Source organism: Sus scrofa, chromosome 1, assembly GCF_054392235.1.
Source record: "Sus scrofa isolate SSC_HxYL_T2T_F1_AM1 chromosome 1, Sscrofa_HxYL_maternal_Yorkshire_Landrace_v2.0, whole genome shotgun sequence".
NCBI classification, from domain to species: domain Eukaryota; kingdom Metazoa; phylum Chordata; class Mammalia; order Artiodactyla; family Suidae; genus Sus; species Sus scrofa.
The window spans coordinates 16,575,221-16,588,466 of record NC_139383.1 but is presented as its reverse complement, the minus strand read 5'-3'; the positions used below and the strand labels follow the sequence as shown (position 1 = coordinate 16,588,466).

General features: G+C 36.8%; 1 protein-coding gene across 8 annotated transcripts in view; it reads left to right on the top strand.

Moving 5' to 3' along the window:
- Nucleotides 1-13,246, top strand: part of TAB2 (TGF-beta activated kinase 1 (MAP3K7) binding protein 2) — a 77,932-nt gene that overhangs the window by 35,178 nt on the left and 29,508 nt on the right. For 6 of the 8 annotated variants that reach the window (XM_085024056.1, XM_021086951.2, XM_021086968.2 and 3 more), the window contains one exon: nucleotides 9,974-10,164. The exons of the other annotated variants lie outside the window; for them this stretch is intronic. Coding sequence is in view for 3 of the 6 variants with exons in the window: in XM_021086951.2 (XP_020942610.1) it covers nucleotides 10,063-10,164 (102 nt within the window). In the remaining 3 variants the exon portion in view is untranslated. The remainder of the gene's footprint in view (nucleotides 1-9,973; nucleotides 10,165-13,246) is intronic. 8 annotated transcript variants of the gene reach the window in all.

Genomic DNA, 13,246 nt, shown 5'->3' with positions numbered 1-13,246 from the left:
ACAGTTTAGTTTGGAAGGATAGCTACCACTTTTTATAGTAGTTTTTAATCCAGATGTATTCTGATGTAACAAATATTAGTAAAAATAGCATCTACTGCTTGTCTTGCTCTTTCTAAGGCTATAGGATACAGCAGTGAACAAGGTAGTCCTTTCCACTGTGAAACTAACATTACTTGTATAAAAAACTTTGTTGTCAAAGGTTGGTTTTTAGTGGTAAAATTGGATAGATGAGTGGAAGGGGAAGTAGTAAAAAGAGTCTACCAGGCAACAAGGCTTTTCTCTAACCTCTTAGATTATATTCTCTTACAAGATAATTTTTTAGAGTTCTGTCCAACTCAGGATTCCATTGTTTATAGAAAAAACCTGTCATCTCTGGAGGTCACTCTGGAAATCAGAGTTAAATTTTAGAATGGTATATGTTAAAACAGAAAGACCTTCCTACCTTCTTGACCATGAGCTTTTGCTAATGCAGTTGAGAAGTGAATTTTAGTTTCATATTATTTCATCCTATTTCTGTGTTATATTCAAGAACTATATTCTTTGCTATAATAATTAAATTTGTTCTAGTAAAACTCAACCATGTACATGTACGGCAAAGATGAAATGATAAGCATATAGGTTTACGCAATAATATTAAAATGTTAGTAGTAGTGTATCTCAAGACCCTCTATACACTTGCACTCAGTGTTAATAAAATGTTAAATAAATGTTAATGAAATGTTAATATTGGTGTATCTCAAGACCACTATACACTTGCAGCCTCACTGGCTTTTCTTGTCTTCACTTCTAGATACTCACCACCCCAGACTCCTCCTAATCCCTTTTCTCCTAACCCTTCTTCTAGCCAGACAGGTGACTGACGTATTATCTCCAGAACCTGCCTAGTATTTGGCTTCCTTGCTTCATACTTTAACCTGCTTATTTAAGTACCTATGATTCAAGGCCCTCCCACACCCTCCCGTAGCCTAGAGAGCCTTTTAAGCACCTATAGCACAGTGTATACCACGTATCTGCCACTTCTATACAACCTAGTATTAGGTTTTCAGGTAGCTTTGTCTGAGTTCCCCTAACAAACAAGTTATTTGTCTATGTACATAGAAAAGAAAGGCCTCAAAGTCTCAATCAACTCCTTCAATATTCTGCAGCCAGAGCAGCACACAGCTCTTGTTTGCTAAGGTTTTGTTCCTTTGTACTTTGCAGCAATTCATGATATTTAAAATAATTATTACTACCAGTGTTTGTAGTTTTTGCTACAGGCCAGGTGAGTGCAATACCATTAATTTTCACCATGCTGTCACTAATCCTTTAAATTCTTGGAGTGTTAATGTTTCGTGTATTACTCATTTAATTCTCAAAATCGTATGCGGTAGCTACTCCCTCATCCCCATTTTATAAATAAAGAAACAGGCATAGAGAGCAGTTTAATGAATTGCCCAAGAAGACACTGCCAGTGGCAGATTAAATTTCATAAATAAATGAGCACTAATTATAAAATCCCAGAATTTTTATAGACTCAACCAGCCATTTGTCTCATCTTATTAAATGAAACAATACCCATTAATATAAATTTGAGATGAAATATTTAGCAATGTTAGGTTATTTGTTTTTAACTATTAACATTCTTTGACTAGAAAGTTTTAGAAACAAATGGTTAAACACTGGCTTTTTAAATTTTCCTGCTTAAGAAAGTTTAAAGCTTATCTGAGAGTAACATCTAATTTTTTCATTGATTTTTTATATGACTTTAATAGTAAAGGCCAACACTATCAAGTTTAAAGTATGTAAATCTGAGTAGTTTAATTCAAGATACATTACCAGTTACTCCTATTTTAAAAGTGGAATCTTTGGGAATTTCACTTTTGCTCCATCATTTACTTTGTATGATACTTCCTCATCAGGAGCAGTTGACTTTAATCTTTCATTGTTTTGAGATTTTATTTGTTTTTTAATCTCTTACCAAGGTTTGCTAAAAAGTATTATGTCTCATCTAAATCTGTAACTTGAGTAGAACAGTGGTGTTTCCCGCCTAGTCCTCCTCCCTCTCTTTGCTCCCCATTTCTCCTGGGGTTAGAATTGCAAGAGCTTCGCTGTTATATTTTTTGATGAAAGGTTAGCTTTTGGTCACACAGGATTAATATTTACAGTTTTTTCCTTAACAACACATATACTTTTCCAAAATGCCAGTGAGAAAGGACCTTGGAATTATAATCCACTGTGCATAATGGGTTAAGTGGCTAGGCTAACAATAATGATAAAACATAAATTATAAAATAAGTAATTGGGCAGATGGACATAAGAGTGATGAAGCATGGTTATATTATGGGATAGGAACTAAGTTATAAAGCTAATTCTTCATTTTCCGCAGTAGGAAATCTATGGAAAATGTGTAAAATTGAAAAATCAAGAAATCATCTTGTGTAGGAATGTGGAGAAGCAGCTTAGAGTTGACAATGGTTGCCTCTATGGAATAGGGTAGAAGTAGAGAGGCATGCATGAGGCAGGGAAATCGCTGGTTTTCCTGATAAACTTTGTAGTAGTATTTGTCTTTTTAAAAGCTGTATACGTGCTCTCTTCTTTAAAATTTCATTTAAGTTTTTTATTATAGGATATATCATATTAAAATATTTCCTAAACAAAAATTTTTTTAAAAGATTTAATCAATTTTTTTATATAATGTTTAGTATTTGGGCTGGAAGGAATGTTGGTCTTTAGGGAAAAATTTTAATAATGACTGTATAATGTTTCACACATAATAAATATAACCAAGAATATTTTTCTTTGGGTGTTCTTAAATTGTATGGTAGGATTATCTCATCTACACTGAAAGGTCTTAATTAATACCAGCACCAAAGACACCTCTCAAATGTTTTATCTGCAGCCCAGAGCTCACCTCTGAGCTCCACATCCATATATCCCAGCTCCCTCTGTGGTATTACTGTTTTGAGATTTTAAAGGTACCCTAGACTTAGCATGTTCAAAACTAAACTTAGAATCCAGCCCTTTGTTTTCTTGGACCTTTTCCACTTTTCCCTAGTTTACATTTGGGACCGCCATCAAATTGAGCAAATAAGAAATCAGCCTTTACACCTCCTTTTTTACCCCATTATCTAATCCATCTCCAAGTTCTGTTAAATTTCACTTCTTAAGTGTCCCTTAAGTTTCTGCTTGTACTCAGATTCCGTTGCTATCACTGCAATTATAAGCTTTTAACCATTTCTTGGCTGGACTACAGCAGTTTTCCAGCTGGTCTTCTCATGTATCCTTGTGCCCTTTTCTCCATACTATAGACATTCATCAGCATACATGATATCTTGATCATGTTACTTTTTCCTGCCTCTGAACTTAAATCTTTCAGTGGCTTCCCATTACCCTGAGGATAAAACCTCCAAATTGTAATGGCCTATTGGGCACTAAATGGTTTGGCCCTTACTTTTTCCTGCTCTCTGCTCTCTAAAGTTTTTCCTCATATACTCCCTTCCAGTCTGATTTTGAATGATGTGAAAGGGATGAAAAAAATTACTGTTAGCAACAAGATAGGCTGGGATAGCAGGCAGCAGATCTGGTAGCAGGAAGCAGACAAGATAAAATAGTGAGCAAGTTGAAATAGTTATCTAAATTATGAGCTTATTTTGATATGCCTTTAATCGAGGAATTTCTGTGACCTGGAGAGCAAGAGTATTGACTCTCATACTTGTATATCCAACATAGTATCTGCTGCATACTGGGCACTTCTTAGATTGGGTTGTGTGGGTGGATGATGATAGTCCAGTTTTAAATATCCAGTTGCCTCATAAATGCTCAAATTTTTATCAGACCTTTAAGTCCTATTTCTTTTCTTTGTTATTATTGTTTTTAATCTGGAAACTATGGTCTTTTCCTGTGAGGACAGTTAAACAGTGATTTGCGTTATACTCTTAGAGTCCTGGAAGAATTTACCATGATGAACAACAGTAAAAATGAAGACTTGATAATTATCGTAGCATGAAGTCTGAGTGAGCCATTAACCAATACTTAGTACTCTGCACTGTCATAATATTGAAAGGTCAGAAGTAAATTGTTTACATACTCTAAGAAAGGAAAGAACATGGCACATTTTATAAATCTTTCCAATTTATTTACAGTTGGGTTTTGTAGTACTGTAAAAACTTGCTGTTGTGTAGAATCCTTAAGAAATTATTCTTGCCAGATCATTTGAGCTGGCAACAGGTTAGTTGCCGGTTTTGCACCCACTGCTATAAGTGTACTTATTATTAGTAATAATTTTCCAGATTAGGTTGTAAGGTATTTCTTGGTTTTCCTTTTGGAGTTAATAAATGCCTGTCTGTTCCCATAATATATTTAGTTATAAAATTTATTTCCTCACCCACAAAGGCTACATTTAAAAATAGTTATCTTGCCTTATCCTTAAAGTTTACTTTTGCTGGATGCAGAATGTGGGTTATTTTCCCTTTCAGCACTTAAATTTTGTCATTTTAGTATCTTCTGACCACCATTATTTCTGATAAGTCAGCATTCATTCGAATTGTTGTTCCCCTCTATTTCACTTTTTGGCTGTTTTCAAGATGTTCTTTTTCTCTGGTTTTCAGCACTTCAAATGTTATGCCTATGTGTGGTTTTCTTTGGCTTTTCCTGTGTAGGGTTTGCTGATCTTGATCAAGATCTTTTTGTTTGTTTTGTTTAATTTTTGTTTTGTTTTTTTGTTTGATTGGTTGGGTTTTTTTTTTTTTTTGTCTTTTGTCTTTTTTTTTAGGGCCGCACCTGTGGCATATGGAGGTTCACAGGCTAGGGGTCTAATCGGAGCTGCTGCTGCCAGCCTACACCAGAGCCACAGCAACGCCAGGTCCGAGCCACATCTGCAACCTATACCACAGCTCATGGCAACACCAGATCCTTAACCCACTGAGCAAGGCCAGGGGTCAAACCTGCAACCTCATGGTTCCTAGTCGGAATTCATTTCCACTGCACCACGACAGGAACTCCTGTTTTGTTTTTAAAATAGTCTTTGACCAGTTTTATTAAAGAAAAATTTTGCAGGATTTATTTTTCACCAGTCTGTTTCAGCATACATCTAATGATGTCAGAATCACCTGGATCAGTGATAGCCAGTTTGCATATTCTGTGGTATTTCCTATATGCTATGCCCAATTCAGCATTATTGCTGCTGTGGATAGATACTGGATTTGGCCAACATAGCATAATACTCTCTTACAGATTTCCTCAAGGCTGAGCAGTTGTTGGTGAGGATGACCAGTTCACTTTGCCTTATCTCATCATTTTTAGAACCTGCATGTGCCTCAGCATGTGCTTTCCAGTTTTTCATAAGGAGTTGGAATCTAGAGTTGATCTGGAGTCTAGAGTTGATTGACTTTGGCAACTTTGTCTTGTTTGTGACCACCACCTTCCTGCCTTCGTTGTGGGATGGGTCCCAACCAAGAGCAACCACCAAGATGGCCAGGGAGCTGCTCGAGATCTTGATGTGTAAATTTACATCCTTATTAACTTGGGGAAATGTTTAGCCACTATTTCATTAAATACTTCTTTCTACCCAATTTTCTCTCCCTTTTCCTTCTGGATTTCCAATTATAGGTATGTTAGAGTTTTTTATACTTTCCCACAGGTCCCCAAGGTTCTGTTCACCCCCTTCACATCTAAATCATTTTATTTCCCTCCATGATTTAGGATAGAATAATTTCTCTTGCTTTGTCTTCAAGTTCACAGACTCTTTCTTTTGTCATTTCCAATCTGTGGTTAAATCTAGCTAGTGACTATTTTAATTTCAGTAATTTTATTTTTCACTTCTTGAATTTAAGGTTTTTTAATAGGTGGATTTTTTTTTCCTGCTGAGAAATCAAGCGTGTTTGCTCCTGCATTCTTGAACATAGTTAAAATAGCTGCTTTAAAAATCCTCATGTGCAATTTCTAGCATCTGGTTCATCTCTTGGGCCTGGTTTCCCCTTATTTGCCTTCCTCTTGAGAATGGGTCAGTTTTTCCTGTTTCTTCTGTGTAATAATTTTAGATTATAACTTGGACATTATGAATGATGTGTTGTGGAGACTCCAGAGTCTATTGTGTTCCTCTAGTGAATATTGATGTTTGGTAGGTTGGTTTAATTGCTTACTTGTTTGTTTTATTAGGCAGTTAACTTGGCTGAACTCAAACTACAAACTGAAATCTCAGTTTGGTTATTTTAGCCTTGGAATCTCTCAAATATGTGTAGTTTGGGGATCGGAGATGTGTGCAGAATTTATACGTAGAATTTGGTGCTTCTCTCCTTACTTTGATTTACTCAGTAGGTGTTCAGCTGTTGTGGTCAAGCCAAAGTCTGTTAATTGGTTCATTAAGTGAGTAAAACTGCAGCTTTACTGTCTGGGTTTTAGCTCCATAAACCAACTGGGGCCTGCTCTCTGGCTAAGAGCCATTTAAAAAATGGAAAGTCACCCTATGCTGTCCCCTTCTTCTAAGTACTGACTCCCTTCTTCTCCCTAACCCTAGCACCACCATTCCTCCTTTTCTGTTTCTGCCTTGAAGCAGTTGATTTTTATATTTTGTCTAGTTGTAGAAGTTGTCTGTGTAAGTTAGTCCAGTAGGAGCTACTTATCCATTACAGGAAGTGAATCCCTAAAATGCAATTGTTCATCTGGACAGTTTTCTTGTTAGTGCATTTATTAATAGTCTTTTTAGAAAAACAAGCGTGATAAGAGTTTTTCATAGAACTTTAGATATTTCTGTATGTTTTAATAATGAAATAAGTTGAAATTTAATTTTTCATCATTCATCCTTTTTTTTAAATAAGAAAGAAGGTTGTCCTGAATTAGCTGAGAATTTATTTGCCTCTCCCTCAAATTTTATGTATAAATCTCCAAATCTAGATTATTTGAAATGTGTTTTGGAAGCCAGAAATATGAAGAAATCATACAGTAAAATCTTTATTTATCCAACAAGTATTGCATGTTTGACCTAGATCCTGGGGATATAGCAGTGAACTTCAGAGTTCTTTATCCTGTGGAGCTAATGTTTGGGTAGGTAGATATGTAGATACTAAAAATATATCAGGTATTGATAAATGCTATGAAGAAAAAGCAGGTTATGAAGATGTGGTAGGGAGTGAGGAGAGACAAGCATGGCATTATTTTAGATAGAGAGACTGGTTGGTCACGGAAGCAGTCTCTGTGAGGAAGTGATATTTGATTGGAAATCTTAATGAAGTAAGAAAGAGAGCCATGCACATGAGGGGAAATATTCCAGGCACAGAAGCAGCAAGGCTGAAATCCCTAAGGGAGGAATGAGATTGGCTTCTCTTTGAGAAATAAGCAGAACTAAGAGGACTCAGTTTGGAACTAAGGAAACAGAGAGAGAGGTAGGAATGAAGTCCAAGGGGTGGTAATTAGCCAGGGCCCTTGTGTGTAGGGTTTTGCACCAGGGAGATGATTGTTCTGATTTGCTTTTCACAAAGATCACTCTGCTCAATATAGTGGAAAGTGGAGGTGGAGCAAAGGGTGAAGGCAGGTTAGAGGCCTTTGCAGTAGTAGTCTGGGTGAACTAGATGGTGACTGGGACAAGAGCATTAACAGGTGGGGGAAGTAGTCAAATTCAGAATATTTCTTGCAGGTAACAGCCAGCAAAACCTGATGAATTCGATCTGGGATGTGAAAAGGACCAACTGAATGACCGGTAGTAGTACACTATACTGAGACAAAAGAGCTGGAAAAGGTTTAGTGTGGATGAGCAGAAACTAATTTTGGACATACTAACTTGGAAGTGAATTTTAGACATCCAAGAGGAGATGTAAGCAGGCTATATTAGTCTGAAACTCACGGGAGAGAGAGCGCTCCCTTAGAATTGAAGAATACAGATTTGCAAAGCCTCTGTTTAAAACCATGTGTTTGGATGAGGTTACCTTGAAGAGGAACATAGACATAATTGAGAAGAAACCCTAGGTCTGAACTCTGTAGCTCACCAATATTTAGACCGGAAAAGGAAGAGGGTCTGACAAAGAAAACTGAGAAGGAGCTGTCAATGGGTAGGAGGAAATCTAGAAGAGTATACATCTCAGAAGCCAAGTGAAGAAATTGTGTAAAAGAATGAGGGAGTGGTTGACTAGTTCATAGGCTGCAGAGTGGTCTGGTGAGATGAGCCTGAGGAGTGACCTTTAACTTTGACAACCTGAAGGTCCAGGACAGCTTTGATAAGTGTAGCTTACATAGAGAAAAACTGTGTAAGCCCGACTGGGGGTGGGTTTAAAAGTGATTAAGAGGGAGGAAACGAGGACACTTAAAGTATAAACAACCCTTTCAAGGAGTTTAGCTCAAAAGAGAGAAGGGGCAGATTAGTGAGCTGATAGGCCTGGTGAAGTCAGGGAGGCTTTCTCAAGATGAGCAGTCTGTCCCGTATTTATATTATGTTTAAATATCAGTTAAAGTAAAAATTAGCCAAATGATAATAAAAACCTGAAAAGCTTTACCAACATGATACTAAATGAGCTTTTATTCTGTTGAGGATTCAGGAGTTCTATAACAATTACATTTACTCAAAAGTATTTTAATATCTACTCATGCTAAAAACTGTCTGCAAAGTGCTAGGTACACAGTAATGGACAAAAGAGACCTAATTCCTTTATTCATGGAGTTTACAGACTTATATTTAAGCCTATGGAAAAGAGAAATACTATGGTTAAGAAATTTGTGGCATTCCCGTCGTGGCGCAGCAGCAAACGAATCCGACTAGGCACCATGAGGTTGGGGGTTCCATCCCTGGCCTCGTTCAGTGGGTTAGGGATCCGGCGTTGCCGTGAGCTGTGGTGTAGGTCGCAAATGCAGCTCGGATCTGGCGTTGCTGTGGCTGTGGCGTAGGCCGGCAGCTGTAGCTCTGATTCGACCCCTAGCCTGGGAACCTCCATATGCTGTGGGTGTGGCCCTAAAAAGACAAAAGACAAAAAAAAAAGGAAAAAAGAAATTTGTTTGTAAGAGATTATATCTTATTGTTAAATTTATACTGAAATGAAATGTATTCTGATACTTTGCAAATGGCATGATTTTAAATATTTTGATGTTATTTATGTTTAACTTACATACTGTTTATATCCCCAAGAGGCAAAATTAGTCATGGTTTACTTTAGGAATGTTATGAATAAATAAAAATAAGTTGGGTGACTTTCAGCTTGGGCCACAGGTTAGAATAACTTTTAAAAATCCTTTTCCACACTGCTTCCAACCAATTAAATCAGAACATCCAGGGTTGGGGCCCAAGTATTAGTTTTGTTTGTTTGTTCTGTTTTGCTTTGTTTTTTGGCCACACCCGTGGCGTACAGAAATTCTCAGGCCAGGGATCGAACCCACGCCATAGCTATAACCAGAGCTGCCACAGCAGTGACAGCACTGGATCCTTAACCCACCGAGCCACCAGAGAACTCCAGCCTTAGTATTTTTTAAATACTGATTTAATAGAATCAGAGGGTTTAAATAAAGTGCTACTAAGCCCCTGAGAATGAATTGACTACATGTTTAAGCATTAAGTACATTTGAAAATTAACACAAAATAGCAAAAAATGTTTTGAGTTATAGATCATTTTTAGACAAAGCTATTTGTAGAACTAAACTTTTTCAGGATCCAGACTTTAAGAATTTTAAGTAAACAAGTTCACTCACTTTAGGCTGTCCTCTGATCATTAAGAAAAAAAAATCAGTAAAGTTACTTCTTTTCCCCCTTAAAACAGCTTTGACAATAATTTCTTATTTGAATGCCTTTTGGCACAGCCATTATAAAGCACTAAAATGAGTAGGGATTAGACAATTTAAAAGTTTGCCTTCAGTAGTTATAAACTGAGAAGAAAGCATTATAGGACTAAATAATATTTTATAGGTTATATTAAATGTTAGGTACTAAAGCACATACCCTTTTGTATTGAAATTTTAAATCCACAACTATTCATTCTATAATCAGTTCTCATTAAAATTTTTTTTCTTTCTTTCACAGAAAATGCTTGGACAGAAGAGATGAGTATTATTTCCACTAAGGCCTAGAATTGCCTACTGTACATATAGTCCTGATCAGGCAATATACGAATGGCCCAAGGAAGCCACCAAATTGATTTTCAGGTTTTACATGACCTGCGACAAAAATTCCCTGAAGTACCTGAAGTTGTTGTATCCAGGTGCATGTTACAGGTCAGTGTTTAATGGTTTCTGAATTTATTAATACAAACTTGGTACTTTTTTAAACATTGGAAGAAAACCCTTTTATCTTCTTTGGCATTAGTGTGCTATGATGGAAAGAGATGAGCTTTGGTGTCTGATAGTCATGTGGCCTTTAACAAGTTATTAAGCTCTGTACCTCATCTGTCATGTGGATAATACTTACCTTGTAAAGTAGATGTGAGGGTTAAATGAGATCTCAGTATAAAGCATTGATACGTGGTCCACACCTACCATGAGCTTGCTTCATTCCCCTTGTCCTCCATTTTGCCAGGAGAACTTTTCAAAATTCAAGATCTTCATGTGAAAGTGAGAAAATCATAAAATAAGGAAGCAGGAAACTTGGGAGCTAATCCTAAATGGGCACCCTAAGTATATTTGACAAAGAATATGCCTTCTTTTGTACTTTAGACAATGCCTGAGGTCCCAGGTCTTGAGAAAGAAGTTTCTTTTTATATTTTTTAAATTTAATCTGTAAGTCTTACAGTTAATAACACTAATAAATTTTTACATTTTTCTTAATATAATTTCAGAAATCCATAATTCTAAATATATAGTGGCAGTTCCTGTTGTTGCTTAGTGGGTTAAGAACCTGACTAGTATCTGTGAGGATGCAAGTTCCATCCCTGGCCTTGCTCACTGGATTAAGGATCTGGCATTGTTGCAAACTACGGAATAGGTCACAGATGCAGCTCAAATCCCACATTGCTAAGGCTGTGGCCTAGGCCAGCAGCTCCAATTTGACCCCTAGCCCAGGAATTTCCATATGCCTCAGGTGCAACCATAAATAAATAAATACATATGTACATACATACATATTTAGTGATAGTGTGCCTTCTTATCTGATTAAACTACTCTATCAAGAACTATTTTTCTGCTTGTTAAGCCTATAGCACAGCTCACAACAACACCGGATCCTTTAATCCATTGAGCAAGCTGGGATCGAACCCAAATCCTCATGGTTACTGCATCCTCATCGATAACTAGTCAGGTTTGTTACTGCTGAGCCACAATGGGACCTCCAGACATAATATAATCTTGGTGAATGATTTTTTAAATTTGAAATTATATGAAACTTTAAAAGGCTCAATATCTGTACTTGATATCAAATGACTACATTTTGTTCAGACCCTATCACCTTTTCTCTGCACATTTAATTGGTCTACCTGCCTTTAGTCTAACCCAGTTTTGGTCTCTCCAACCTATCCTAAAAATGTCGTTCTAAATGGCAGATTTTACCATATGTTTACCTGCTTAAAAACCTTATTTTTGTTCCCCAGACCCTTCAGAATAAAGTTCATATATATATAGACTAGGGTGTAGTAGGGCTGTGATCTAAAATCCTGCCTTCTTCTGCAGCCTGATTTCCTGCCCAGTCCTTCCTCCCTTACACCCAGTGCTTAGTCATCCTCGATTGGAATTCTCCAAACATGTCTAGTTCTCTCTATGGTATATTCCTTAAGAGCATATGTTCTAATTAATGTATGTTAAGAATTCTGTATTGGCTACCCTAAAAAGAAAAAAAAAAAAGTACTATATTGTGTATTTTGAAATTTGTTAAAAGAGTAAGTGTTCTTAAGTATCCTTACCTTCTCCCCCGCCATAGAAAAAGAAAAGTTACAGGAGTTCCCATCGTGGCTCAGCGGTAACGAACCCAACTGATATTCATAAGGACGCAGGTTTGATGCCTGGCCTCGCTCAGTGGGTTAAGGATCTGGTGTTGCTGTGGCTATGGTATAGGCCTGGGAACTTCCATATGCCACAGGTGCAGCCCTAAAAAGACCAAAAAAAAGAAAAGTTGACTATGTAAAGTGGCGAATATGTTGTGGTCATCATTTCACAATGTACATGTATATTAAATCATCACATTTTGTATACTTAAAAAATAATCAACCTAAATTTATACAGCTTTTATTTATCAGTCATACCTCAGTTAAAGCTGGGAGGAAATGAATAAATTAACATTTTTAAATCATAGCAAATAAATAGCATGTTTTAGTGATAAAGAGATTTGAGTTCAAGCTTCGGCAGTTATTAGCAGCAGTTGAATTAGCCTCTCTGGCCCTCATTTCCCTCAGCTGTACCATGGGAATAAAAAAACTTCAGGGAATTGTGATAATGCAGGAAAGCAGTTACTACAATGCCTGATTTATCAATAAATGTAGCAACCAATACAGATAACAGTAATAATAGTGTAAGGCCCATAATATTTGGCAGATGAATTGGTAGTCCCCATTTGATATCAGATGTGCAATAGTATGAAAGGAAAGGTGGAAAAAAATAATAAAAGTGAAGACAGAAGCTGAAGTATGGGAAGCAGAGAGGGGGAAAGTTCTTTTCGTAGAACTCAGGACATCTTCCCTAATTTTTCAGATAGAATTTTCTGATAAGACTATACTGAGAGTATTCAGTGAGTCATTTAAAAAAAAAATAGAAAAATGCTATAGGTTCTTCAAAAAAAATTTATAAGATTTGCTGTTGAAAAAACTATCCAGAACATTGTCCTGATAGCCCAGCTCTAGAGATTTTTTTTTTTTTTTAAATAGGGTTGCACCTGTGACATACGAAAGTTTCCAGGCTGGGGTCGAATCAAAGCTATAGCTGCCAGACTACGCCACAGCCACAAGCAACATGGGATCCGAGCCACGTCTGTGACCTACACCACAGCTCATGGCAATGCCGGATCCTTAACTCACTGAGCAAGGCCAGGGGTTGAACCTGTGTCCTCATGGATACTAGTTGGATTCATTTCACCTGAGCCACAACGGGAACTCCAGGCTTGATCTTGCTTGGAGGAAGTAGCTGGGGCATAACACATACTGGGTGGAAAAAGATTTGCCATATATTAATTACATGTTTAGAATTTTCTAAAATAAAAGGTTTAATAAAAAGTACATTTCCTTTTATCCTGTTGTAGCCTTATAAAATCCCTATAAGTTCTTTTATGTTTTGCTGATAAGACACTAATGTCTGTAGAGAGTAAATAAGCTAAGGGCATGTGAATTATGGCACAGCTGGGACAAGGATGTATTAAATAACGAGAGATTCACAAAGA